The sequence below is a fragment of the Phyllostomus hastatus genome, unplaced genomic scaffold (genome assembly GCF_019186645.2).
Source record: "Phyllostomus hastatus isolate PE091 unplaced genomic scaffold, TTU_PhHast_1.1 phas_contig_34, whole genome shotgun sequence".
Classification (NCBI taxonomy): domain Eukaryota; kingdom Metazoa; phylum Chordata; class Mammalia; order Chiroptera; family Phyllostomidae; genus Phyllostomus; species Phyllostomus hastatus.
This window is the reverse complement of record NW_025333857.1, coordinates 65,086,236-65,111,319: the sequence shown is the minus strand read 5'-3', so window position 1 is coordinate 65,111,319 and position 25,084 is coordinate 65,086,236. Positions and strand designations below refer to the sequence as shown.

At 45.8% G+C, this 25,084-nt stretch overlaps 1 protein-coding gene across 4 annotated transcripts in view; it reads left to right on the top strand.

The window, feature by feature from the left end:
• Nucleotides 1-21,918, top strand: part of BRINP1 (BMP/retinoic acid inducible neural specific 1) — a 168,639-nt gene extending 146,721 nt beyond the window's left edge. For 2 of the 4 annotated variants that reach the window (XM_045840026.1, XM_045840027.1), the window contains exon 9: nucleotides 18,095-21,918. In XM_045840026.1, the coding sequence (XP_045695982.1) occupies nucleotides 18,095-19,235 (1,141 nt within the window). In that variant the 3' untranslated portion in view covers nucleotides 19,236-21,918. The remainder of the gene's footprint in view (nucleotides 1-18,094) is intronic. The other 2 variants (XM_045840024.1, XM_045840025.1) reach the window with 1 other exon arrangement.
• Nucleotides 21,919-25,084: the final 3,166 nt, after the last annotated feature.

The window sequence follows — 25,084 nt, the reverse complement described above, 5'->3', positions numbered from 1 at the left end:
AGGAAAGGGGGGTATGCAAGTAGGGTGAACCTGAAACCAAAGCAATATTTAATAGTCTAAGGCATGTGCCACGCACTGGGCGCTGTTTGGCGTACTTTCCCCTCACTTAATCAGGTGGCACTAACACATCCCCTTTTATGAATGGGGGCATTAAGGAACAGAGATGTTACGTGGCTTGCTGAAGATTACACAGCAAATAAGGCGCAGGATTCCTTTCCTGTAACCTCTGTGCTGTTCTACTTGCCTGAGGCAAGATGGTCCAAGGTGATGGATGACCTGCCTAGAATACACTGTGTTATGGGAGAAATCGCCTCTTATTGCAAAGGAGGGAAGGAGGAAGTGAAGAAGGAAAGAAAAGAGGGAGAGAAAGAGGGGAAAAATAAGGTAGGAAGGAAGGGAGAAAGTGTGAGAACGAAAGAGCCATGCTGAATTAGCTGACTTCTGTGCAATTCCACAAATATTTACTGACCACCTGGTCCCCCAGCCCTGTGCCAGAGATTTTTAAAAGGCACAAGCAACAGGACCCTGGCCAGTGTTGCTCAGTTAGTTAGAGTGTCGTCCTGTAAACTGAAAGGTTGCGGATTCAAATCCTAGTCAGGACATATGCTTGAGTTGCGGTTTGGTCCCAGGTCAGGGGTGTGTGCAAGACTGAACGATGTTTCTCTCTCACATCTATGTTTCTCTCCCTCTCTCTCTCCATCCCTTCTTCTCCCTCTGTCTCTCAATTAAAAAGTCTACTATTAAAAAAAGAGACACACACAAGCAATAGGGCCTTTGTCCTCAAAATCTCAGTTCCTAGCATCACAGCGTGCTGAAGAAGACACTGGTTTGAACCAGGAGCCCTGAGTTCTAGCCCTGGCTCTGGCCTGGGGCAGGTGCTCTAGAGAACCCTGGGCACAACAGCCATGCCTTGCAGGGGTGCAGTGCAGATTAGGTACTGAACAGTTGATTACCCCCCACCCTGAGTGCCACCTTTTATCCATTTTCTTTTACGGAATTCTGAATTAAAGCTCATTTGGGAAAAATAAGGTGACACTTTGTTGTTGTTGTTTTCCTAAAACCATTCAGAAATCACTGGGTTCAGTGTCTCTGAGGTCCTTCCCGGCTCTGGGAGGGATGGCACAGAGAATGAGTAACAGTTCAACTCCCAAATATTGGGAGAAGGTCAGTAATTGGATCTTTGGGCAGTATTGCTTTCAGGTGATACTGATTAGTCCATTTTAATGAGTAGTAGCCTAGAGTTCAAACTAAGATCTTTCTTCCCCCCAAATATAATGGCCTTTTACCTAAATCTCTCTGCATCTAGTCACTTTCCAATCTGTGTTGCAGGAAGCAATCAGAATTATTACCTAAGAATCAAATTCTATCTCATCACCAGCTGCTTAAAGCCTTTTGGTGACTGATCGCCACCCTTAGGAGGAGGAGCAGAAACTTAAGATGACCTTCAAGGCTGCCACGATCTGGGCCTGCCTACCACTCACGCTGGCCTTCCCACCTTTCCTTGGCTCCCTCAGCTGCACTGTGACTTATCTCCTTTTTTTCTTTTTCTTTTTAATTAAATGCACCGGGGTGACACTGGTTGATAAGATGAAGTAGGTTTCAGCTGTGCAGTTTTTTATAATCCATCCTCTGTACACTGCCTTTCAGTTCGCCGGTGTTCTTGGCTCCCCCACTCTGCAGGCTTCACACGGCTGTTCCCTCCGCTGGAATGAGCCTTCCTTGTTCCTTCGTCTTCCCTCGTCCTGGTAGCTCCTATGTGTTCTTCAGGCCTCAGCACTAACGGCTGTGATCCCCGTGCCAAAAGGCCGTGTTACACGCTTTCCTGGTGTTCTGACCTCCCAAATGAGGCCCAAATGTCAGTTTACCATTATTCCCTCGTGTGTCTATTTATAGACGCCTGCCTGTAAGATCTGTGAGATCATCAGCTCCAGGCGTGTGTCTGTGACCACGTTCTCCACCGCTCATCAGCATCCTGCCCTAGTACACGGGGGCTGTTCAGGTCACTTTGTTCAATGCGTGGACACATCCATTGTTTTCCACTTGGAGGGGGGTCCTCAAGGCATGTTGATATCATCTTTTTAGATTATGTCCCATGGCCAGGTAAATGATCTACAGATTTTCTACCTGTGTAGTATATATTTCTGTCGTCTTCCTCATTCACAAATGAAGAAAGTAAGGCCAAAGGGAGTTAAGTGACGTGCCCAAGGTCACTCAGGGAATTTGCAAACAGACCGCGGCTGATGTCAGGTCCTCAGACCGTGATGATGGTCCAGACTGTGGTAGAAAGGGAACTGCAAGGGGAAATGAGTTTCAACTGACCTGCATTCAAATGCTGAAAGTATTGTCTCCTCCTGGGGAAGGAAAAAAATAGAGACTTCTTGGAATCTATTAAAAAATAGATACTTCTCAGAGTCTATTAAACTCAATGAAATGAAGAAAAATTCCTAGCACTAAGCAGGTGTTTAATGTCAGCCTGATTTGATGTTTCTTCCCTAGATCCCATTACCTGGTTTTGGTAGAGGTTAAAGAATTCTGAGGCCAAGCAGATTCATGGAACCTTAACTTGAGGGCAGGCAGTCTAATTATTGGCATTTTCCGATGACTCTTGGTCTTCGGTTTATTTTTACTTCCCGTGTTCACACGGCCTTGACCCAGCAGTCCAGTCCGGCCCTTAGCCAACCACAATGTAATTATGCATTGTTGAGATGAAAATCCCTTGGCGGCATCCACGTCAAGCTCCAATCCTGGGGCCGTACCTTCTGAACCCATGTCAGCTTTTAACATATTTCCTGTTCCTTGCAGTGCTTAATTGGTGTCTGTGGAAAGTTTCTGCCTACCAAGATAATCATTATCTCTCTTATGATGACCCTCCATATCCACGCTGATTTTGATTCTTCTCTCTGAACTCTACACGTACTTGCTTCTGGATTTCATCTCCGTAGATTCATGCAGGGGGGCAGGCAGATGGGACTTCTTCTGTTTTATTGAACTGGAGTCAGGCTTAGTTTATTAGACTGATGGATCCTGCTCTGCCACTTATTAGATGCATGACCTCCAGGAATCTCTAAGCCTGCCTGAGCCTTCTGTTTCCTCACCTGTATGATCGGGATAATAGGAGTAGCCGCCCTGTGGAGTTTCGTGACCCAGTCAATTAGATGATGTACGTGAAAACTCCTCATAAGCTATAAAGAATTGAACACGTACGATGTTAATACAATCAAGAGCACAGCAATAGTCGATCACAGGTGTTTGATGTAGACACTTTCTGCTTCCAAGAAACGTATGTTTCCATTAGAAAAGATCAAGCATGTGCCCAGCAAAATCTAATAACATAGCAGGGAGGCAATGGACCTTAAGATACTTAGACTTCACATCCTAAAGTCTGACAGGCCAAGACACGAGGCTGCCGTTACTAACATTGTAACCTTGGCACAGTTTTAAGGTGTCTGAGCTTCAGTTCCTACTTGGTATTAATAACAGAAAATCAATAAAAGAACATATAAGCTACTTCCAGCATACAGTGGGAACTCAAAGCATAAGGCTCCTTGCCAGATACATTAGAGACCAATAATCTGTCAGTTAATTGAAAAAGGTATGTTAAATTAGGGAATCCTAAAATGTATATATGCTGCATACATAAACACATTTTACTTTAACTTAAAATATATACATACACATTACTGGGCCAGCCTTTCCAAATAGGGCCAACATTTTTTTGTGGGATGTGGATATATTCTGTTTGACATTTTACTGGCTTCCTTGCATACTCCTGACCAATAATTGTATAATATTTCCAATTTTAGCTTATTCAAAGTGGAGCAGTAATCTGAAGACTCTTAAAAGATAATCTAAATGTTTGTAGAATTTTATAAACCCTTCCCAACTTTCTTGGACACTCCCCCTTTATTTAAATGGATGGGATTTTTTTCAGTTACTGATCTCTGTAGAATTTTTTTCACAGAACTCAAGTTAGTTTCCACAGGAAAAGCTCATTATTTCATCAATTTATTTGCTTTTAATTCCATGATAAAATAGTAGCAAATATGGCTGGCAAACAGGTTTGGGAACACACAAAACTGACTCTCGGTAAGGGTGCTTGTCACCTGGAGGGAGCAGGCGCGTGTGGGCTGTGTGGGACCACGACCAACCAGCCACGAGTACCAGATGTGCTGTGATCCTCAGTCCCCACCTTCACCTCATGGAAGGGAGGGCGTCAGGTGCGTGTCAGGTCACGTCCATGGAGGTCAGTTATGAGCTTGCCCTGAGATAGAAGCTCTTATTGCTAGTAATTGGCCACTATGGCTGGAGCAACTTGCTCAAGCTCATATGGTAAGAAAAAAGAAGTTGTAAGAATAGTTAACACAAATTGACCATCTATTATATACCATACATAGTTTTCAATGCTTACATATATGTACTCATTGAATCCTTTCAACATCCCTATAAAACAGGTTCTATTACACTTTCCATCTTATAAATACAGAATTTGAATAGCAACAGTGGTAAAAAGAGAGAAATACATTCCTGCTGGGAAGACTGGAGAAGTCCTTTCCCTCTTTGCATGGATTCCTCTTTTCATCCTAGAAATTTCATATCGAACCCCCATTTCTTAAGGATGCTGGTCCCGGCCTGCTGGACCAGTTTGCTCGGTCCTACAGTGTATCTTCACTGCATCCTGCGGGGCGGTTTTCTAACACTTGGCACGATTGCCATCGTCTGTTTAATCCCAGACTCTCCCTGCTTGACAAAAAGTGCTATGATGGCAGGGACTTCTTTTTCTCTTGCTCACCAGGGTACGCCCCCACCCAAAGTGACAGGTTAGGTGCCTGGCACCCACGGACACAGCATGTGCTAAACTGAAGTCAGGATGCATTTGAGACAAGAGTTGAGGGACAATAAGGCTTTGAATTTGGGGTGGGGGGAGAATGGGTTTCCACATAAGAAAACAACAGGTACTTATGAAAATTTGAATGTGAGATTATTTCATCCAGAAACGTGGAATCAGAAATCAGAGAGAGCATATAAATCAACATTGAGTACCTGGAGTCAAGACCATCGGCTGATAAATCCTGGTGAGCTGTGTGCATTCTCATTGTCTTTAGGTCCTGCAGGTCCTTACCTGTAAAACGAAGATGATAACAGAACGTTCTCCACAGAGTTACTGTGAGGATCACTTAGGAAATGTAGGGTTCTGAGCATATGTGGTCAGTGTATTAGCTCTTAATGGCATTGCCCTTACATGGTATTGAATTAAGATTAATCCAGTATGTGGAGATGAACTATGGAGGGACTGAACAGCTAGTTGTGGAGTTTGTGTATTATTCTTTAGGTGCTGAGTAGCCACTGGGAAAAAAGTAGAAGGAAAGCATTTAGTAAATGTTCTCTGGCGACCAGGACACCCCTTCCTCTGGATCCAGGTGTTCCTCCCTGTGCCGACATGAGCTTCACCACAGGTCTGTGGGTTCTAGTGTGGTTCTCACACTGGAGTGGACCCCACCGTCCCCTGGAAGGCTTTTTGAACACAGATTGCTGCCCCCACTCCCATATCCCAGGGCTTCTGATTCAGTAGATCTGGGATGGGTCCTGGCCCTAGATGACATGCTGTTGCTGGTCTGGGGACCACACTGATCCTGGGTTAGAAGAGTCCCCTCACTGCCACAAGCACGGTCTCACCTCACTTTCCATGCACGTGGAAGAAACCGAGTGCACGTGAGTTCCCCCAAGTGAACCCTGTAGGACAGTATGAGGGACAGGTCGGAAAGGAGGTGACATCTGTGACTGAACACGTTTAGGAAGTGTTGGATTAAAAAAGCAATGGAAGAAGGAGTCAAACATGCATATTTTCAAAACTAATTTGGCCACAGAACCCTTCTTTTTGAAGTTTTTTCTAGAGATCATGTTCCCCAGTTCACTGTCTTGGAAAAGAGCAACTTACACCGGAGAAAGAGGCGGTGACCCAGATGATTGGTGTGAAAACTAGGTTGTGAGTTCCCTTCCTGCCATGGGGGGTCCCCATCCTTCAGCTGGTCTTCATCAGGTGCTCGTGGCTTTGTGCCCCACAGGCACCACCCCTACTGAGGGGTGGGGTGGCTGCTCCCCAGTGGCAGCCATAGTGACAGCAGGAAGCTATGTACTTTCTGGTGTAATTAGGGAATCGATTTACCCCATTTGGCTTAGGGACAGTCCTGACCTGAGACAGTGAACCATTGCCAAGACAAATACCTCATGCCCAGCTTATTTTAAAGTTTGCAAAGGGCTTTCATGCCAATGAGCTTACCTGACCCTTGTAATTACCAGCGAGGGAGCTAGAGCAAGGATTGGTGTCCCCATTTAACAGGAGAGAAGACTGAGGTCACAGAAATTGACGACTGGCCCTCTGCTGCTGTCCTACATAGGCACAGTCCATTGTTCTTGTCAAAGGATATTTGTATGGAATTTTTATTCATTCATCCATTCATTGCTTCACTCAACAAATATTTAGTGAGCAGCTGCTAAGTTTCAGGCATTATGCAAGGGGTGGTGGGCAAGACACAAGGTGTCTCTTTCTCAAAAAGGTTGAAAGTGAGCAGATAAGATCAAATTGGCAACCGGCAGGTCCTGCATCTCTGCTTTACTTTAGGAATCTGAGGCTTAGGAGGGTTAAATTACAAAACCATAAAATGCCATTTCTGTCAGGGAACCTAAAATATTATCTAATCTATTCCTGTCATTTCATTAAAGTGTATAATGAAAGAGAGTGGGGAAGTGGTTTGGCCAGAGTAACTATATTAGTTTTGTACTGCTGTGTAACAAATCATCACAAATTTAGAGGCTTAAAGAAACATGCCCTTATTTTCTCACAGTTCCCATGGGTCGGGAGTCTGGGCACGGGGTGGGAGTCTGGGCCTCCCGCTTCAGCCTCAGAGGCGGGATCAAGATGTTGAGGTTTTGGGCAAGAATCCACTCCATGCTCATTCAGGTTGTTGTCAGAATCCCCTTCTTTGTGGTTGTAGACCTGAGGTCCCCTTTCCCTTGTTGGGGGCGGACCCCTGGACGCCACTCTGCAGTCCCTGCGCATGTAGCCGTCCGTCTTCAAAGGCACAAAGATGCAGGGAGTCCTTCATTCATGCGTGACCTCTCAGAGTTCTTTTCCTGCAAAGCCACAGAAAACTCTGCTTTTCACGGGACACGTCTGGTTAAAGGAGGCCCACTGAGGTCATCTCCCCATCTTTAGTTCAGTGGTGCCATGGAAGGGGACACAATGCTGGAAGTGGTCTCATATTCATAGGTCCTGGAGTCTTGGGGAGGGGGGAGCCATTTATAGAATTCTGCCTAGCCCAGTCACATGGCTTGGTTGTAATGGAATGTAGGAGAGACACCCTTAGTTGTCTTTGCGGCTCATAGTATATAGTTGTTTGAACATCTAATGCTGAGTAACAAATGGACCCAAACTTGGAGGTTTCAGGCAGCAATCATTATCTTATGCTCATGATCCGTGGGTGAGGAAGTCACCGCAGGATTGGCTGGGCAGTTCTGTTCGACGTGGAGTGGATTGAAGGCGCTCATTGATATTTAGCGGGCAGCTGGGCTGCGCGGGATGTTCTGAGAAAGCTTCACTCACACGTCTGGTGCCTTTGCACGGGTGGCAGAGGCTGGGCTCAGCTAGGCAGTTCCCCCTCTCTCTGGGGGCTTCCCAAGTGGCCACTCCAGCATGGGGTTAGATTGCTTGTAAGTGGGCTCAGGGCTCTAAGGGGGAGTTTTCCAAAAGACAGGAGGTGGGAGCTGCTAGTCTCTTGAGACCAGAATCCCTAACCTGAGTGAATCATGTCTGCCTTATTGTGTTGGTCCAAGCAGTGGTAGCATCTGCCCAGATTCAAGGGGAGGGAAGAAAGACTGCCCCCTACAGTCTAAGGAAGGAATGTCAAAGGATCTGTGCCCACCTCCTATACATAGGGGGTTTTTCATTTGTTTCTCTTTTCATTATAATACACTTTAGTGCAGAGGGGACTTCACTCTTCAGAGACCGTGTGAGGAAGCATTTTGTAATATAAAATTGGCCTGTAGAACCATTGCCAACAATGATTGTTGTTCAGTGGATTTGTCTTTAGGTGTATGCCCCTTGCCACAAGCAGCAACCCAAGTGCATGCTGTGTTGTCTTTTCCTGGAAGATGGTTAATGGGAGAGAATGCTCCATAATGTTATTTTATTATTTGGTGGGTATATGTATAGTGTGGATACTGGAAGTGGAAAGGAAGATGATCCTGTCCATTGCTCAGTATTCCAATTATAGAATAATTCCAAGTGTGCATTCTGGAACCAGGGAAATAACTAGAGGAAACAACCACTGGACCCACTGTGGGAAGGACCTGAGCTAAACCTCCCCTGATCGGCTGACCTCCCTGAGCACCTGTTCTGACCGGTGGGACACAGTCACATTTTGTGGCTCCTGGAGCCAGTATCAGCTCAGAGCCAGTGTCCAGTAATCCTTGGAGAGTGTGAATAGTTCCTTTACCCCGATGCACAGCCCCCCGGGGAAATGCTGCCAGCCCCCTTCAGAGAGGCCGGGGCAAAGATGATGACTGTGCATGTGTAGCCTTCCCCAAGTGAAGTATTCCAGTCCTGCGCTTCCAGGAACGGCTTATATGACCTCAAGTGAGCACATAAACCTCTCTGGGCTTTTTCCCAGGGCCCAGGCTTTGTCTGAGCATCATTCAGCTCCAGTATTCTGGGAATTGCCATCCTAAACCCACAGTTTCCCCTAGAATAGATTGCTTACTTACATAGTCTTTGACATACTGATTTTGGGGGGGGGATGGGAAGGGAGATGACAAAAACCTATTTTAAGTGTATTACATTGTCCTATTGAAAAAGAGGTACAAGCCCGCAAGTAGCCCCAGGCTGTCAGGGGGCAGCTGGCTGACAGTCACAGAAGCTTACCTGTAGCCTCCCAATCATGGGGCAATGAAGCTTTCATCTACGAATATCTTTGGCATTTTTTTTCTATTTAGGGGGGTAAAAAGAAGGCAGTCAGTGAGGCTGAACCCGGCAGCCACCCACGGGTGTATCACCTGGGTGAGGGGCAGAGAGATGCCAGCAGCTGAGCTTCGCCCCGAGTGATGTGCAGGTTTGCGCAACACACCACCAGGCCTGTCTCTGTTCCCATCCCCTGTTGTCGTTCTGCACTTGTCGTTAGGCCAATTGACTCACTCCGCTAATGCAGCAAGAGAATAAAAGTATCTCCAGACCCTTTTTGTTGTTTTTAGGGTTTTTTTTTTTTTCCTTTCCTGGGGCTGAAAGGTGGCTTCCTGTTTGGAATAGAATCTGGAGGCACGGAGTACTGAATCAGAAATAGAACTGGGTTCTTACGTTTTCTATGGATAGCTCCTTCATGTTCTCCTTCGGAGCCACCTCCCAGCCCTCCCACCACCGTCTGCCACCTACCCGGCAGCCATCTCACACATGGGTGAGTTACAGTCCTAGGGACGTGACAAGTCGCTGGTGACCTTCAGTAAGTCACGCTGTTCTCCGAGCCTCATTTTTCATAGGGCTCAAATGAGATTCATCTTACCCATTCCACCCACCCCACGACACAGAAAAGTTGTGATGATCAAAATTAGAGAACCACACAGGAGAGCTTTGGGGTGTTTAAAAGTGATATAAAAATGTAGAGTTTAAAAGTGATATGAAACTGTAAACTGTCGCTACCTTAGAAGTATTATTCTGCTTGTCTTAAAGGGTGATTTTTTGAAGTAAGTGACTCATGGCAGAATTACAGCTATCTAGAAAGTGAAAACATCGTAAGTACACAGCAACATAAATTTGCACAAAACAAATTTGCATGTGTAACCAGCAGCACCCAGGTTTTAAAGAAGTAGGGCGTTGTCAGCACGGCGGAAACCCCATGTGTCCTGTTCTGGGCACGAGGAACCTTCAGTTCCGGGGAGCTCCTCTCATTGCTACTCCACCACAGCCGCGGTTTGCCTCTTTTTATAGAGTGTGGACTCTGTGTGTCTGGCTTCTTTCCTCTTTCCATTTTTTTGTGAGATCCCTCCATGTGGTTTTGTGTAGTTCAGGCTCCTGTATTGCCAAGATTTTTCTGTTTTGTCTGTAGAAGTCTGTTGTGCTGCTGATGGTCGCTTGCATAGCCTCCAGTTTGGGGTTATGTCATCTTACACGTGTCTTTGGGTGACTCCCCTCTATGCATTTTTGCTGGGGATTAGGATTAGGTTTGGAATTGCTGGGAGATAGGGTATTCATAGTTCAGCTTCCAAGGTTCTTTAGCAGATACTTCCAGTTTCCCTGGAAATTTGCTGAATCAATTTTCTTTCCTGCCAGTAGCGTCCTTGTCAATGCTCAGTGTTTCCTATCTTTTCTCTTTTTATTTTTATTTGATCTTAGCCATCCTCCTGTAGTAGTATCACATTGCAGTTTTAATCGGCATTGTCCTGATGACTAACGAAGTGGAGTTTCTGTGTTTATTGGCCTTTCAAATATCCTCTTCATGCAGTGCCTGTTCACATCATTTTCCCTTTTGGTTACCTGACTTTTTCTCACTGATTTGTAGTTGTTGTTTTTTTTCTGGGACAAATTACAGTATTAAATAATTCAGTGAGGACTTTCTCAGGATAAATATAAACTGTGATAATTGCGTCTACCGTGGTTTAAAGAGGCCCAGAAAGGAGTGGCGAGGCTCAGGCAGCATAAAATGCCTTTGGACCAGCCCCGGCACCCAGCCAATCAGTGCAGGAATTATTTATGCATCCTAGATAAATACAGCCTTTGATTGGCTAGAGGTATCGCAAATACATTCTCTAATTAAGGGTCATCTTTTCACTCTTGGAATGGTGTCTTTGATGGATCTGTTTTAATCTTCATGGATACCTATTAATCTTTTGTTCCTTTACGGTGAGCCATGTTAAGAAATCTACATCTCCTCCCATTTCATAATGATGCTTTCCTATGTTTTCTTCTAAAAGCTGTTTTTCTGATGTTGGTACGATTGTTATTATTTAGTTTTCACATTTAGATCTGTAATCCATCTGTTGATGATTTGGGGGTACAGAAAAGATTAAGTGTCAAGAAAAGGTTTTGTTGTTGTTGCTGTTTTAATATCAATAGTCAGCTGACCCAGTAACATTTATTGAACTATTTCCCTGGATTTTTTAAAATCCATAATTACCTGCTTCAAAGGAGCCATGTTCTGTGTGAGCTCAGGAGGAACACAATAGTTGATTTTCATGAGCGACACTGTGCTCCTACTATATATCGGAAGCTTTTTATCCATTCTCTTATCTGGTCCTCCAAACAACCCTGCAAGTACTGTGTTATTATTCTGTTCTGTAGTTGAGAAAACTGAAGCTTTGAAAGGACAAGCAATTAGCTCAAGGTTAGTAATGAGTAGCAGAGCAATGATTCAATACCCAATTTTTCTGACTCCAAAACCCACGTCTCTAGCTCTTTGTTCAAGTATCACGGTGACAGCATTCATGATATGCCGTGGAGGGTGAGTGACCAGTGAGACTAGGACATTAAGCTGTAAAGAACTGAGCTCTCTCATAAGGGAGAGGAATATTTTTTACCTGGAACATTTATAAAACAAAGTATTCTTTGCCCTTAGTAACAATAAGGGTTAATGGTCAGTTCCTCTGCAAACCTCCTAGCAGCCTTTGCACATTAATTCTAGTTCTGAGGACAAAGTGTGAGGTAGGCCTTACCTTCCCCATTTGCCAGGTAAGTAAACTGAGGATCAAAGAGGTGAAGTGACTAATCCAAGGTCAAATAGCATGGTCAAATATCCGAGGCCAAAGGGTGGTAGAGCAGAGTCCAGCCTTGTCCTCAACTGACTCCCACACCTGTGCTCACCCCGCCTCACTGCCCAGGTTATTGATCTAGAAGACCATTATTCTGCTTCAGGGCTAGCTCCTTCTTACTTCCCAGCTTTCTGGTCTGAGTCTCTTCTCCTCCCGCCTGCGCACTGGCCAGGAAGAACCAACCACTCCTGCAGCCCTCCCCCTCTCTCAGCCTTGCTGCCAGCTCCGAAGAAGCTGCTGGCTCCTTCCTTCGCTTGTCTCCAGCACCCATGCCCCAAAGCAAAGTGCTGCATTTGAATATGTAGCTGATGTTGTCTGTCACCTTCTTGCAGACCCAGAACTATGTCATTGCAAAAGTTATTTCACAATATTCCCCGATAAAGTGCCTGACAAGCTAACTTGAAAGAGTCCCCTGTTGGATTTTTACTTGCTCTTCTCCCCATTCCTCCCTCGACCCTTTGCCCTGGTCCCCTCCAGACAAGACCCGTTGCCTCCACAAAACCAAATGGGGAGCATCTTTCTTGTGGCAGGGGACCACAGAATTCTTCTTTCTGTCTCTCCTTCCTTATTGCTACGAGCCATTTAGTGAGGCTCTGCCATCACCATCATGTGAAGGACTGAGAAGAAGAAGGGTATGCAGGTTGTTAAGAAAATGATAGAATCTCAAGAATGAAATGATTAACAAGCTAAATATTTATCTGGGAAAAATGATGAACACAGAGTGGGTCTGATGTCCAGTTATAATTCATACTAGCACATCCATAAACCAGGACTGCTTTCCGTTGAGCCCCAAGCATTCTGGCACCATCTATGTATTTATCTCTTATCAGCACCATTTCCTTAACACACGCACATGCGCGTGCACACACACACACATGCACATACACGCAGAGTCACACACAGCACAACCAAAAATCAGTGCACCATCAGAAACCTAAAAACAACTGTTTGTCTTCCCCTTCTAGTCTAAGGCCCACAGAGAATACATTTTGTGCAGTCTCACAGACCACTCAGACGCCCATCACAATGTCAAAAAATGCCAAGGATGAAGCCCAGGACATAAATAACAGAATGATTCAGAACCCCAATATTTTTTTTCATTTCCTCTCCACTTTAAAATAAACACTCCTGGTAGGTGAACGGGAATTATGGATTGTAGTTTTCTATTTTAGTCTAGGTCTGTCCCCCCACCCAACTCCTTGGCACCCGATTTGTATGATCTTCCCTAAAATGCCACTGGCCCACATTGCATTCCTGTCTGAGGCAAAACCTCCAATTAAAATCAGCAGGGAGTTTGCTTGCATTAGGAGTACCAGCCTGGGCTCCCCACCCGGGTGGCCCTGAAAGGGGGATGTGTGCCTTTGAAAGCACTGATGGGGAGCCCCGGGTGGCATAGCCACCGTCCTCAAATGACGAGTGACGCCATGCTGGGTCACTGGGAGACCTGTCACGTCGCCAGAAAATCCCGGCTGAGGCAAAGACAGGGCCTGCCGGTGAGCAGCAGAGGTGCCTCCAGGGCCTGGAGCCCAGCTGCTGCTCCGGTCTGGGTTTTAGAGCGCAGGGAAACTACGGCAGGCCGACTGCGGGAGCACTGCATGTGGATCAGAAATCCTGAGCTCTGGTGGGCTGCATCGTGCTGTGTGACCATGGCAAAGGCACAGTCCCTCTCTGGCCCTCAATGCCATGTCAGTAAAATAGAAATCGTCACCAGGGAGTCCTATCTCATGGGCTTGATGGTAGGGTAAAGGGTTAACCACCATGATGTAGAAAGCACTCAGGAAACACAGCTCCTCCAGCAAACCATCCGATCTCAGTGTTTGGGTCTAAATAGGAGGGAGTTGGGCTGAACATTTCCAGGGCTTCCGCCCCTGTGGTCCAGGCTGCTTCGTGTGAGCCTCTGTGGATGCTGACCAACCGGCTTTAGAAGTCCAAGTGCCTCTTCCTACCCTCCCTTCCTTTTTTCGCCCTCCCCTCGGTCCCCCATCAGAATGAATTGAAATCCCATCCAACAGAAAGATGCTGATTTAGATGTATTGGAGTTCAGCTTTGGCTGCAAACGGAAGATGCTTTGGATCCCCAGGGACAGAGGAAAGCATTTAAAACTTGGTCCTCACTGCCTCGAACTGACTGCCTTGTAGTGGGGCTGTGTCAGTCCTTGGTGAGACCTCTCCCTCCAGCAGATCTATGAAGCCACTCCTCTGTTGCCAGGGTTGAGACAGGCTGTCACCAGCTAGCCTGGGGGATTGTATTTATAGATCGCAGTCCCTACTACCCCCGGTCCCCAGCCTCTCCCTTTGCACTTGTTGTGAGCTCCAATTATCTGTGAATGGAGGCGAGGGATTCTGGCAGGTCCAGAGGAAGCAGGGAATGTGATAATAGGCCCTTCACCTGGTCAAACTTTCAGTACTTTTCCATTATTTTCATTTATTTCTCTTTATTGTGGCCTGCTTACTTCTTTCTTCTTGCTGGCTTCATTGTCATAATCTTACGTTAGGGTACATTGCAGCAAGTGAACCCAGGCTGGAGTTAGAGACCCTGGTATCTGAATATGGAGGAACTTCATGATCTGAGACAAGTTCTCGCACTCTTCCAGGCCTCGCTGTCTTCATCTGTAATGCAGATGGTTGGTTATGCTCAGGTAGCCTCTAGCTCAGTGCCTGGTGTACAGTGAATGCTCAATTCGTGTAGCCACTGATTGCTTTGGTCAGTTTAGGGTGCTGCCTTCTATTGAGTATTGCGGGGTTTCTGAATATCAATAATTACTACCTAGAGCCCAGGCTGGAGATGGAGAAGGTATAGGAGATTGATCTGATTCAGGTGGATTCCTCATTGTTGGAAGTTGCTTGTTAAGAACAAATACATAAGAAAAACTGGAATGAGTTTGTATTTCTGGTTTTACTCTTCTCAAAATTATTAAAAAGCAATGGAAAGGTCACTGACCTTGGGCATAAGAACTCATAGTAACATTGCTTCCCCTCTGGCCCCCTCGCCCCGCCTCTTGAGAAAAGAAGGACTTGCCTTCAAAGGGCCCCTCCAGCGCCCACGTTCCCTGAATCTGTGAGTTATGACAGTGGAAGGTGTGGCTGCACGTCTCTGTTTCTCTCGCCCCGCCCCCTCATTTCATTCCATTGCCTTCTCCCTCTCCAGGTGCCTCCTGCATTGCCTCGTCTGCTCCTTCAGCTCAGACTCCTACGCTTCCCCCACCAGCTCCAACACCGCGTCTTTTTCTCCTGTCTGATCACCCTCCCCCACACCCCACCTCTCTCCCTTCTCTCTTTCCTCCTTCCCCTTCCCAGAGCCCCCCTCTCGGCCCCCCCCTCCCTGCACTCTGCCTCGTTCTCAGTCCTCTCGCTGTATCATTAATGCCTTCATTGATACAGCCCACAACCTCATGATTATTCTGAGGTCAGGAGATGCAGGTGCCATTCAGCTCGCTAACGCGCCTCAGAGGGCCTCTGTCCCCAGTCCCTCCTGCTCGACAGGGCTGGAATCCTAATGTGCCACTAGCCTCTTTGCTTGTTGCAGCATGACCAGGAACTTTCATCTTTTTAATTCCCCCACCAAGGATTCTGAGGGTTCAGCCACAATGAAGCATTGATTCAAGGAGTGGGGGCTGCGGCCCTGACAAAGGACCCCAATGATGAGACACGAGAAAGGGGGTGCTCTGCGGGGTTATAGAATGCCTTGCAGATGGGAACAGAGGAGCTCTAAATGGGGTACTGTCCTGTCACTTGGAGAGGGAGTGACAGGGGCAAGTGTGGGCCATTTGAAAGAGGCATTTTGAAATTACGCTCTTGTCAGATGGAACCGTGCAATCAGAGACGTGTGACGGGTCCCTGCAGCTCACAGAACTATCAGATGACTCATAGCCAATATTCAGTCAATGTTCTGGTCCGGGAGATGGGATCCGCATAGCTTATTATCATTCCAGCTGCGTTTCCTGAAGGCTGGGCCTGCTGCTGTTCTCCAGGCTGTGATAGGATTGGGCTCACGCAGCGGAGACTGGAGAGGGCTGAGCTGTGTGGGTGGGCAGTATGGGAAACTAATACTGCGGTCCAGAGGGGGGAAGAGAAGTTGGATTTTCTTAATGAAAACGAAGAAGGAAAAACATTCATTTTGTTTGTTCATTCATTCAACAAACACTAATATGGAGTCAGTCTTTCCCTTAGATGCTAAGGGATCCTCCCTCTGTAGCTTTAGATCCTGGAAGGGAAACTGACAAGAAAACGAGGTGTTTCGATACAGTGTTTTGAACGGCGTGAGGGAGGTTTTATTGCCAGGGGCTGGAAGGTTCTGTGGATTTAAAAGGCAGAGCAATTTCAAAGGAGCGCACTAATTATTCCTCCATTTTCTCTCAGCCGATAAGCAACACATTCAAAGCAGAGCATCCTGGGAGGCCGTTTCAACAGTATCCATTTTCAAATGTCCCCTATGACAAAATGGTTTTCCGCAAACTCCAGAGAGATAGTGAAATCCCTGAGTGTCTCAGTACCTTCAAAGGGATAGCTTATTCCCTGGCATAAGAGTACTTATTATTATTACCTTTTCAATAAGTGCTCTATGCCAGGCCCTGGGCTTTAAATACATTATCTCACCCAATCCTCTCACCCACCGCATAAGATGGGCTTTATTATTCTCTCTTTAGATATGGATACTGAGGCTCAAACACATGAAGCGATTTGTCCCTGGTTACAGAACTGAGCTTTGAACTCAGTTCCACTTGGGCCAGCACACATGCTTTTTCAACATTGGGCTCTACCTCCGACCCCATGGTTCCTGGGCGTGGCCATTGTGGCTGGACCTTTGAAATGATCCAACAGGTAATTGTTAACACTTCCCACCACAGGCAGTACAATGCAAATAGGCTCCTGTTTCCAGCTTCCTGAAGCCGGATCACGAACCACCACCACCATCATCACCGTCCACGTCACCACAGTCCATGACGGCCTTAAGAAGGGCTCTTGTGACCCTTGCTTGACACTTAATTATAAACAAAGAAAGCCATAGCTAGGAGCCAAGAAACTTCTCTGCTCACTCACTGCGAGACTTTTAGTCCATCATTTCACCTCTGAGCTTCTATTGCCATGTCTATAAAATGGAGCTGACAGTCGCTTTGCAGGAATAGCAAGAGCTAACTTTTATCGAGCCTTTAGCACTCACCGAGTTAGGGGGTAAGCTTTCACATGAAAATTCATGTAATGCTCACAACAGCCCTGTGTGGTGGGGATGATTAGGAAGGAGAGGAAAACTGCCCGGCATTACCTCAGCCCCCATGTGTGGGAGCCAGGGGTTTAAGCACTCTCTAACTGACCTCAAGTCCCAAGCTGTTTTCAGGGTGTCATTGTGAGGTGCAAGTGAGAAAATGGGGGTGAATGTGCCCCACGCAGGGTCAGAAGTGCGAGACGCATGTAAGGGATTATTCGTAGCATGGAAGACAGCCGAGAGGTGGCTTGCACAGAAGTGAGGAAAGAGGGAGGCCACTCAGCTGACTGCCTTCCACATTTCCACCTACTCTTCGGTTACTTCTGCTCTGCCAGAGTATCTCTTACCTGGAATGTTTCAGTGGCTGAAATCTGGGGACAGGCTTGGCTGTTGCTTATGAAAGTGTTGAGGGGCAGTGGGTGGGGGAGGCCGAGAGATACACCTTGTGATGGAAACCCCACTGAGTTGAGAGTTGGGGGGTCTGGAAAAATGGGGGTAATAACACCTTTCTCACATGTTTTGAAAAGCCCCTATCAGGATCACGGAAGATCATCGGTATGGAAGCAGTACGCCATCTCTAGAGAGAGATAAAATTATAAAATGTAGTTTGTTTGTGCTGAGGTTGCATGTTGCGGAACCTCATGTGGGACTCTGTGAGCGGGGCTGAAACAGCTGGTGCAGGTTCGAGTTACTCTCTGCTGCTGATTTTTCTTTTTAACTTTACAATCTGTTCAAGTTAACAGCCAGGGGTGTCTGAGTTCAGACACTTTCATGTCCTGAATCAACCTTATCTGGGGCTAATTGTATGAAGGAATCGTAGCGTTAGAAGGACCCCAAAGAACATGCACTCCAACCCCTTCACGTTCCGGATGCGGGCACGGAACTTACCAGGGCGAAGTGCAGTGTCGTGTAGCTGGCCTGTGGCGTTAGGAGGACCGACAATGTCGTGCTCATCATTCACAATCAGAATGCTTCCTGGTAAAGCTGTCGTTCCCAATCCTTTCATTCTCTGGGCGGCTCCGTGTGCCTTATCAGGCGGATGACCATCACGCACCGTCTGCCCATGGTGGTTAACATTCTCTGTTTTCCCTCTGTCCCCTAGGACAATTCAGCAGTGGCTGGCAAGGGTCCAGTCGCTTCTCTACTGCAATGAGAACGGGTTTTGGGGAAGCTTCCTGGAGAGCCAGCGGAGCTGCGTGTGCCACGGGAGCACGACGCTTTGCCAGCGCCCCATCCCCTGCATCATAGGCGGGAACAACAGCTGTGCCATGTGCAGCCTGGCCAACATCTCGCTCTGCGGCTCCTGCAACAAGGGCTATAAGCTGTACCGAGGCCGCTGCGAACCCCAGAATGTGGACTCGGAGCGGAGCGAGCAGTTCATCAGCTTCGAGACCGACCTGGACTTCCAGGACCTGGAGCTGAAGTACCTGCTGCAGAAGATGGACTCGCGCCTCTACGTCCACACCACCTTCGTCAGCAACGAAATCCGCCTCGACACCTTCTTCGACCCGCGGTGGCGCAAGCGCATGTCCCTCACTCTCAAAAGCAACAAGAACCGCATGGACTTCATCCACATGGTGATCGGCATGTCTATGCGCATCTGCCAGATGCGAAACAGCAGCCTGGACCCCATGTTCTTTGTCTACGTCAACCCCTTCAGCGGGAGCCACTCGGAGGGCTGGAACATGCCCTTCGGGGAATTTGGCTACCCGCGCTGGGAGAAGATCCGTCTCCAAAACAGCCAGTGCTACAACTGGACTCTCTTGCTGGGCAATCGGTGGAAAACGTTTTTCGAGACGGTCCACATCTACCTACGCAGTCGGACTCGGCTAACCACCGTCCTGCGGAATGAGACCGGCCAGGGCCCCGTGGACCTGTCCGACCCCAACAAGAGGCAGTTCTACATCAAGATCTCGGACGTGCAGGTGTTCGGCTACAGCCTGAGGTTCAACGCTGACCTCCTCCGCAGCGCGGTGCAGCAGGTCAACCAGTCCTACACGCAGGGAGGCCAGTTCTACTCCTCTTCGTCCGTGATGCTCCTCTTGTTGGATATTCGGGACCGAATTAACCGCCTGGCCCCTCCGGTGGCCCCGGGGAAACCGCAGCTGGACTTGTTCTCCTGTATGCTGAAGCACCGCCTGAAGCTGACCAACAGCGAGATCATCAGGGTGAACCACGCCTTGGACCTCTACAACACGGAGATCCTCAAACAGTCGGACCAGATGACGGCCAAGCTCTGCTAACCGGGGACTCCTGGCCACGGACTTCCCCTTTTGTTGGACAAACATAACAGGACAAAAACAGATAAAAATAAATACAAAATTTGTAAAATGTAATTACTATTCCAAGAGGAGGAGGAAGATCTTCGTTCGTTGGAAACTAAAAACGTTCTAGCAACTGTATAAAACCATGGGGCATGTGTGTTATGTCTATCCTATGTCATGAAGAAGGGGCTCAGCGTTTGGAGGAGCTTGGAGGGAGTTGCTTCTTAGGCCTCAGGTTCTGTGTGGAGGGGGAGGAGGGGGAGAGCATATGCAATGAACTGTAAAGGTCTCTGCTGTGCAGGTGCTAAGATGAAACACTAAAAAGAGAGAGAGATATATGTAATGTACAACCGACACTGCCATTTTTCCTTGTGGGAGGAAATGGACATAGATAAAGAAGATATTTCTTCGGTTATGATTGCTCCCCTCTTTATGCTTAATTCTTTGTGGTTCTTTTGACTCGTTTTCCACACAAGGGTGGGGACGCAATGATGGGGCTATCTCTCCCCGCTAGCTTCTTTCATGCTGAATAAACTGAAGCTTCTAGAAGCTGGACAGCAGGTGGGATTGGGGAGAAAGGCATAATCACATGGGGTTAAAAACAATAGCAACCTTAGACATCCATGGTTGAACTCCTCGATTTCATTTGGGAAATAGACTCAGAGAGAATGGCCTGCTCCTGGCTACCCACAGCTACTGCCTGAGCGGGGACCCAAGTTCCCGGGCATCCCCCTACCAAAATCATTTTGCCAAGTTCAGGTTTTCTCCTCCAAGCAAGCTGCCAAGGGATATAGTACATTTCAGCCTCAGGTGGTTTGGATCGTTTTTGTTTTCTTTTAATCAAGAAACTCCTTTCTCCAAAAAGAAATGATGTCAGATTTCCTAGAAATGCTCCATATATTAAATTTTAATTTGAATAAAAATCAATAACCAGAATGAAATAAGGTAGGTTTAAATAGTGCATTGGTCTGCCAAACTGGCCTCCCCAAGGAAGTATGTAAAAAATTATTTCTTGATTAACTCGGAGTGCGCGCGCACACATAAAATAACACTGCCATTTCTTTGGCATCTGTGAAAGCTGAGAAGCCTTGTGTGGGACTTGGGGGTCCAAGTGAAAGGAGAGACTCAAGAAGGAAAATTATTTCAAAGCACACCTGTAGAGGATTTGGGTAGATGCCACTCCGTCGCCAGGAATGCTGTGTTTATCTTTTTGCTGAGGCGGCACTTGCTGGAGGTCCTTCTGAGCATCTGGACCTTCCTTTCTGTACTGGCAGCGAAACAGCACCGCACATTTTAGGGCTGGAAGAGAAGGTAGAACGCCTGTGGTCTAAACACCTGCCCAGTGCAGGCAGCCTCCTTACCGTCTTTGGGAGATGACTGCAGTTGGCTGACCGGGCCATTTCAGGGACAGCAAGCTATTTAGCTCTATCATCCACTTTCTGTGGATTCCTATGTTACTGAAGTGGAGCAATAATGCGCATTCCAGGTGTATTACCAAAAAAATCAATTAGGTAGACCTCCCATACCTTGATCAGCTTTTGCGTACCTTCCACCCACTGGTTCCAGTTCAGGAATGCGCATGTCTCTCTCATAGTAATGCTTTCCGAGATAAAATAGAAAGGCCTACCTCAGAGCTTACCGGAATGTAGGATAATGTGGCTCAAAGAGAGCACCATTCCCAATATGGTTTATTTTAAGATGAAAGAAGGAGAGGGCTGCAGTGCATAAGAGGTAAGGAATTACCTAGTTTCTTTGTGTGTCTAGGGGGTGTTTATTTCATAGTGGTAGTTTCCAACTTTAATGTTCCAGTTTTCCTAGTATGTATGCTTAAAACACTTTTAACATACATATATGTTTAAACCAGTTTTAACACGTAACATGCACTTCACGTTAATACAGTTTTTTGGACCTCAGATTTTGAAAGGATTCACTGTTCAGGTAGGTTGGAAATTCTTCGTTCCAGATAGCAGCTTTTCACCAAGCACAAGATTTTGCAGGTCAGTAAAACACAAAACGTGTTTTCCACACCTAGTACACAAATGGGGCATGTCAGAAAAATAAAGATTTGTAAGGAAATGGTTCATGTTTTTGTTGTCACTCACACACTACTGAAAAAGACAGACATATGACCAATTAAAAAGAATAATTACAGTACACCATGATGAGTGCTCTTATGAGTCAGGTATACAGAGAAGAGCCCTGAAGAAGTGATTAACTGTTCACAGGGTTGGTAAAGGCCTTTATTCCATGGGCAAGTTCATTCTGAGTGTTGAAAGTGGATAGGACGTGGGCAAATAGTAAGGAAGTATTTGTCCTTACTATTTGAGGGCCAAGGAACAGAGAATGCAAAAGCACAAAGGTATAAATATGCATGGTGTACTTCAGGGTCAGTTAAAATAATAGCTATAGAAAGGTATCATTTGAAAGGGTAAGCCTACCAAGGACAGTGAGGATTTTGACTCTTTATCAGAAGTTGAAAGAATCATCCATAATCTTCATGAGCTGAAGAATGAATTTAAAACTGACCATCCCTCAGTTGCTTCGCTTCCTTCCCCACTTTCATCTCTACCTTCCAAAGACTCAAAATCTAATAACCCCTCTATTTGCACAGCACTTTATGGGTTACTAGGCAATCTTCACGTGCACTGTGCTACCTAATCTTTATTAAAGTTCAGTTGAGGCCTTCAACCTGCGTTCTTCCCCTAGACTTCACCAACTCGTGTGTGTGTGTGTGTGTGTGTGTGTGTGTGTGAGAGAGAGAGAGAGAGAGAGAGAGAAAGGCCTCCTCTCTTCACCTTGAAGATACTAACCCCACTTCCTATTACAAAGAGAACACATTGGAAAGGTCAGGGAAATAGAGACATTTTCCAGGAGAGAGATAGATTCAGACATCAAAATATTTATTCAAAGGTGAAATGAAAATACTTTGCTATAAAAGGATACAAAGTTCTGTGGATTTCTGAATGTCTCTTGTTTTATTCTGGTCCTTTCAGCTAACCAAGTCCACCCGCCGCCCCCCCCGCCCCCCCCACCAGCTGGGAGGAAGAAATGCCTGAAGCCTTCAAGTGAGATTTTAATTCAATTAGTGTCTTACCAATTTGATGCAGCAACCAAGGACCTGTGGTGTCTGATTAATATGCTGATGCTAAGGCAAAAGACTGAACAGAATGCCCATTTGGATAAGGCCTGGCAGCAAAGCGTGGCATTGCCATGGAAACCATAGAAGGCCATTAATTAGCTATCAAACAAAATCATTGGAAAATTCTGGACCCTGGCATATCTGCTCCCTTCAAAGAGGAGGCCAGGGAGAGGTCACACTAGCAGCAAGGCTCCCTTCAGTGATTAACATCATAGTAGCACAGAGACTTCATGTCACCAAGTGCGAGAAAAATTGGGAAGTAAAGCAAACAGGCACAATAGAAGGAAAGAGGCTTTGGGTTATCCAAGTCCAAGAATATAATTGTAAATATGGAGTCTCTTGTTAGGTTGTCTATGCTGACAAAATTATCTCAATGACATTTCCTCCGGTTCTCTCTTCCATGGAAAGAAAGAAGAATATGGATCCACTAGATGGTGATAAGTGATTGGGGGAAGAGATCATAGAAAAAGTGAGATGTGATTAATCTCTAAAATAATAGGTAAAGCTTGTAAAACTTTCAAATTAATAGGGGAAAGGTTTACAAATGAAAAGAAAGAAGAAAAGGAGGAAAACTTTGTAAAATAGTTGGACACAGACATAGTAACAACTTAAACCACACAGATAATCACAACAAATGTAATTGGAAAAAACTGGTCATTAAAAAGACAGAGGTAGTCATTATAAATTTTAAAAACAAAGGGAAAGAAAGGTTGAAAGTAAAGGGATGGATAAGGACACACTAGATAAATATAAGCAAAAAGGAAGTTGAGGTAGCACTGTTAACATCAGTCAAAATAGACTTTAAGCAAAATACATTATTAGGTTTGAAGATGGTCAATGTATCAAGGAAAGTGGAGAAGGGAGTGTACACATACAGCCAAGACTGGGAGGGCTAGAAAAGTCATTAAATATCTATAAATCTTCAATCTTCAGAGATGAGGAGTTACGCCTGAAGTTATTCTACAAGTCTGAATACTGAGCATGAATTTAGTTCCCTTCACACTATCGCAAGCTTATTTTGGCATAGATCATGTATCAAGTTAATGCAGTTCATATGTAGATTCCTGTCCTCAGGAAAGGCAACTTTTAACATATGGATAAATATCTTGATGGTCATTATTTTCACTTCAATAAAATCCAACATACATGAAATCCAAAACATATTAAGCAGATCTATTCTGTGTAAGTACTAATAAAAAGAAAGATGTTTCTAAGCTGGAAAGTAATGTGCTTGGATAAAGGAAGGGCAGAAATGCATTGGTAAGGATTGCATCACTGGCAGTCACAGAGCCTAGCCCATGCACCTGGTACAGTGGTGCATGAAGTTTGAAGGACAGAGAGCTGTCTTAGTCAATTCATGTACCAAAACAAAAATGCCACAGACAACAAACATTTATTTCTCACCTTTCTGAAGGCTGGCAGGTCGAAGATCAAGGTGGCGGCAGATTTGGCGTCTGGGGAGACTCCCTTTCCTCATTCACAGAGGGCCATCTTTCCACTGTGTCCTCCTGTTGCAGAAGGGGTGAGAGAACACTCTTGGGTCTTTTCTATTAGGGCACAAATCTCATTCATTAGGACTCTACCCTCATGACCTACTCATGTTTCTGCCTCTTCTAATGCCATCATTGCCTTGGAGGCTAGGATATCAACACATTTGGGGGAACACAAACATTCTGCCTACAGCAGTGTCAACTTAGTAAAATAAAAGCCTCCGTGAAGGAGCTTGGAATAAACAAGTGAGCTTCCTCAGTCACAAGATGAGTTGCTCCCTGAGGTGAGTAGCTGACCTCTACTCCCAGACTTTCTTTCTTGGTAGGTCACCACCCAAACTGTATTGGCTCCCTGTAAAGGGGACTGTTTCCCTAAGAATGAACAAGGAGCCTCTTTGCAGTCAAGGTTTCACAGTCTCCATAAACTTCTAAATGGAGTCATTTATCCCAAGAAGAAAATGGTTTTGATAAACTTTTTTTTCCAAAACCTTCAGAGCTGAAGATAAGGAGGAAGGTCTAACTACATTTTCATATCGATGTCAGCAGGATGCCGGCACTCTCCCCGCTGAGTGGTCTCTGCAAGCCCTACCCGGGGACCGAGCATTGGTCTGACTATGCCATGGGCTTGCAGGAGCGAGGAAGCTGTGATACTCTTATGAATTAGAGGGTGATTATAAACACTGCCAAGGAATTGTTAATGATAGGGTATTAATTGTATGACACTATATTATACATTAATAATTACACCACCTAATATCTTGTTAGTGTGCAAAAAGATGCTGAGCTTAATGACCTAGATCCAGGAGCTGGGTTTTTCTGAATTACTAGCACCTGCAGAAACAGGATTAGAACTCACATTTACCAGTTCCCAGTTTAGTGATTTAACCAATACATTCAACACGACTCCTGACATTAAGAATACTGGCAGCATAGTGCTCGGGCAGAGAGCACAGCCCTGGAGCTCATTTACCCTCTACCTGTGCAATGACTGAGACAGTTAACCTCTCTGGGCATCAAGTTCTTCTTTTGTAAAAATGAGCTTCTTCGTAGGTCCTGTCTAAAGTGGTTGTTATGAGAATTAAGTCTATTTAAAGAGCCTAGAACAGTGATGGGTATACTGAAAGTTTATCTGTTAAATAAATTACATAAATAAAAATACACTTTAGATAATATGTAAATTAATAATCTTAATAACAATA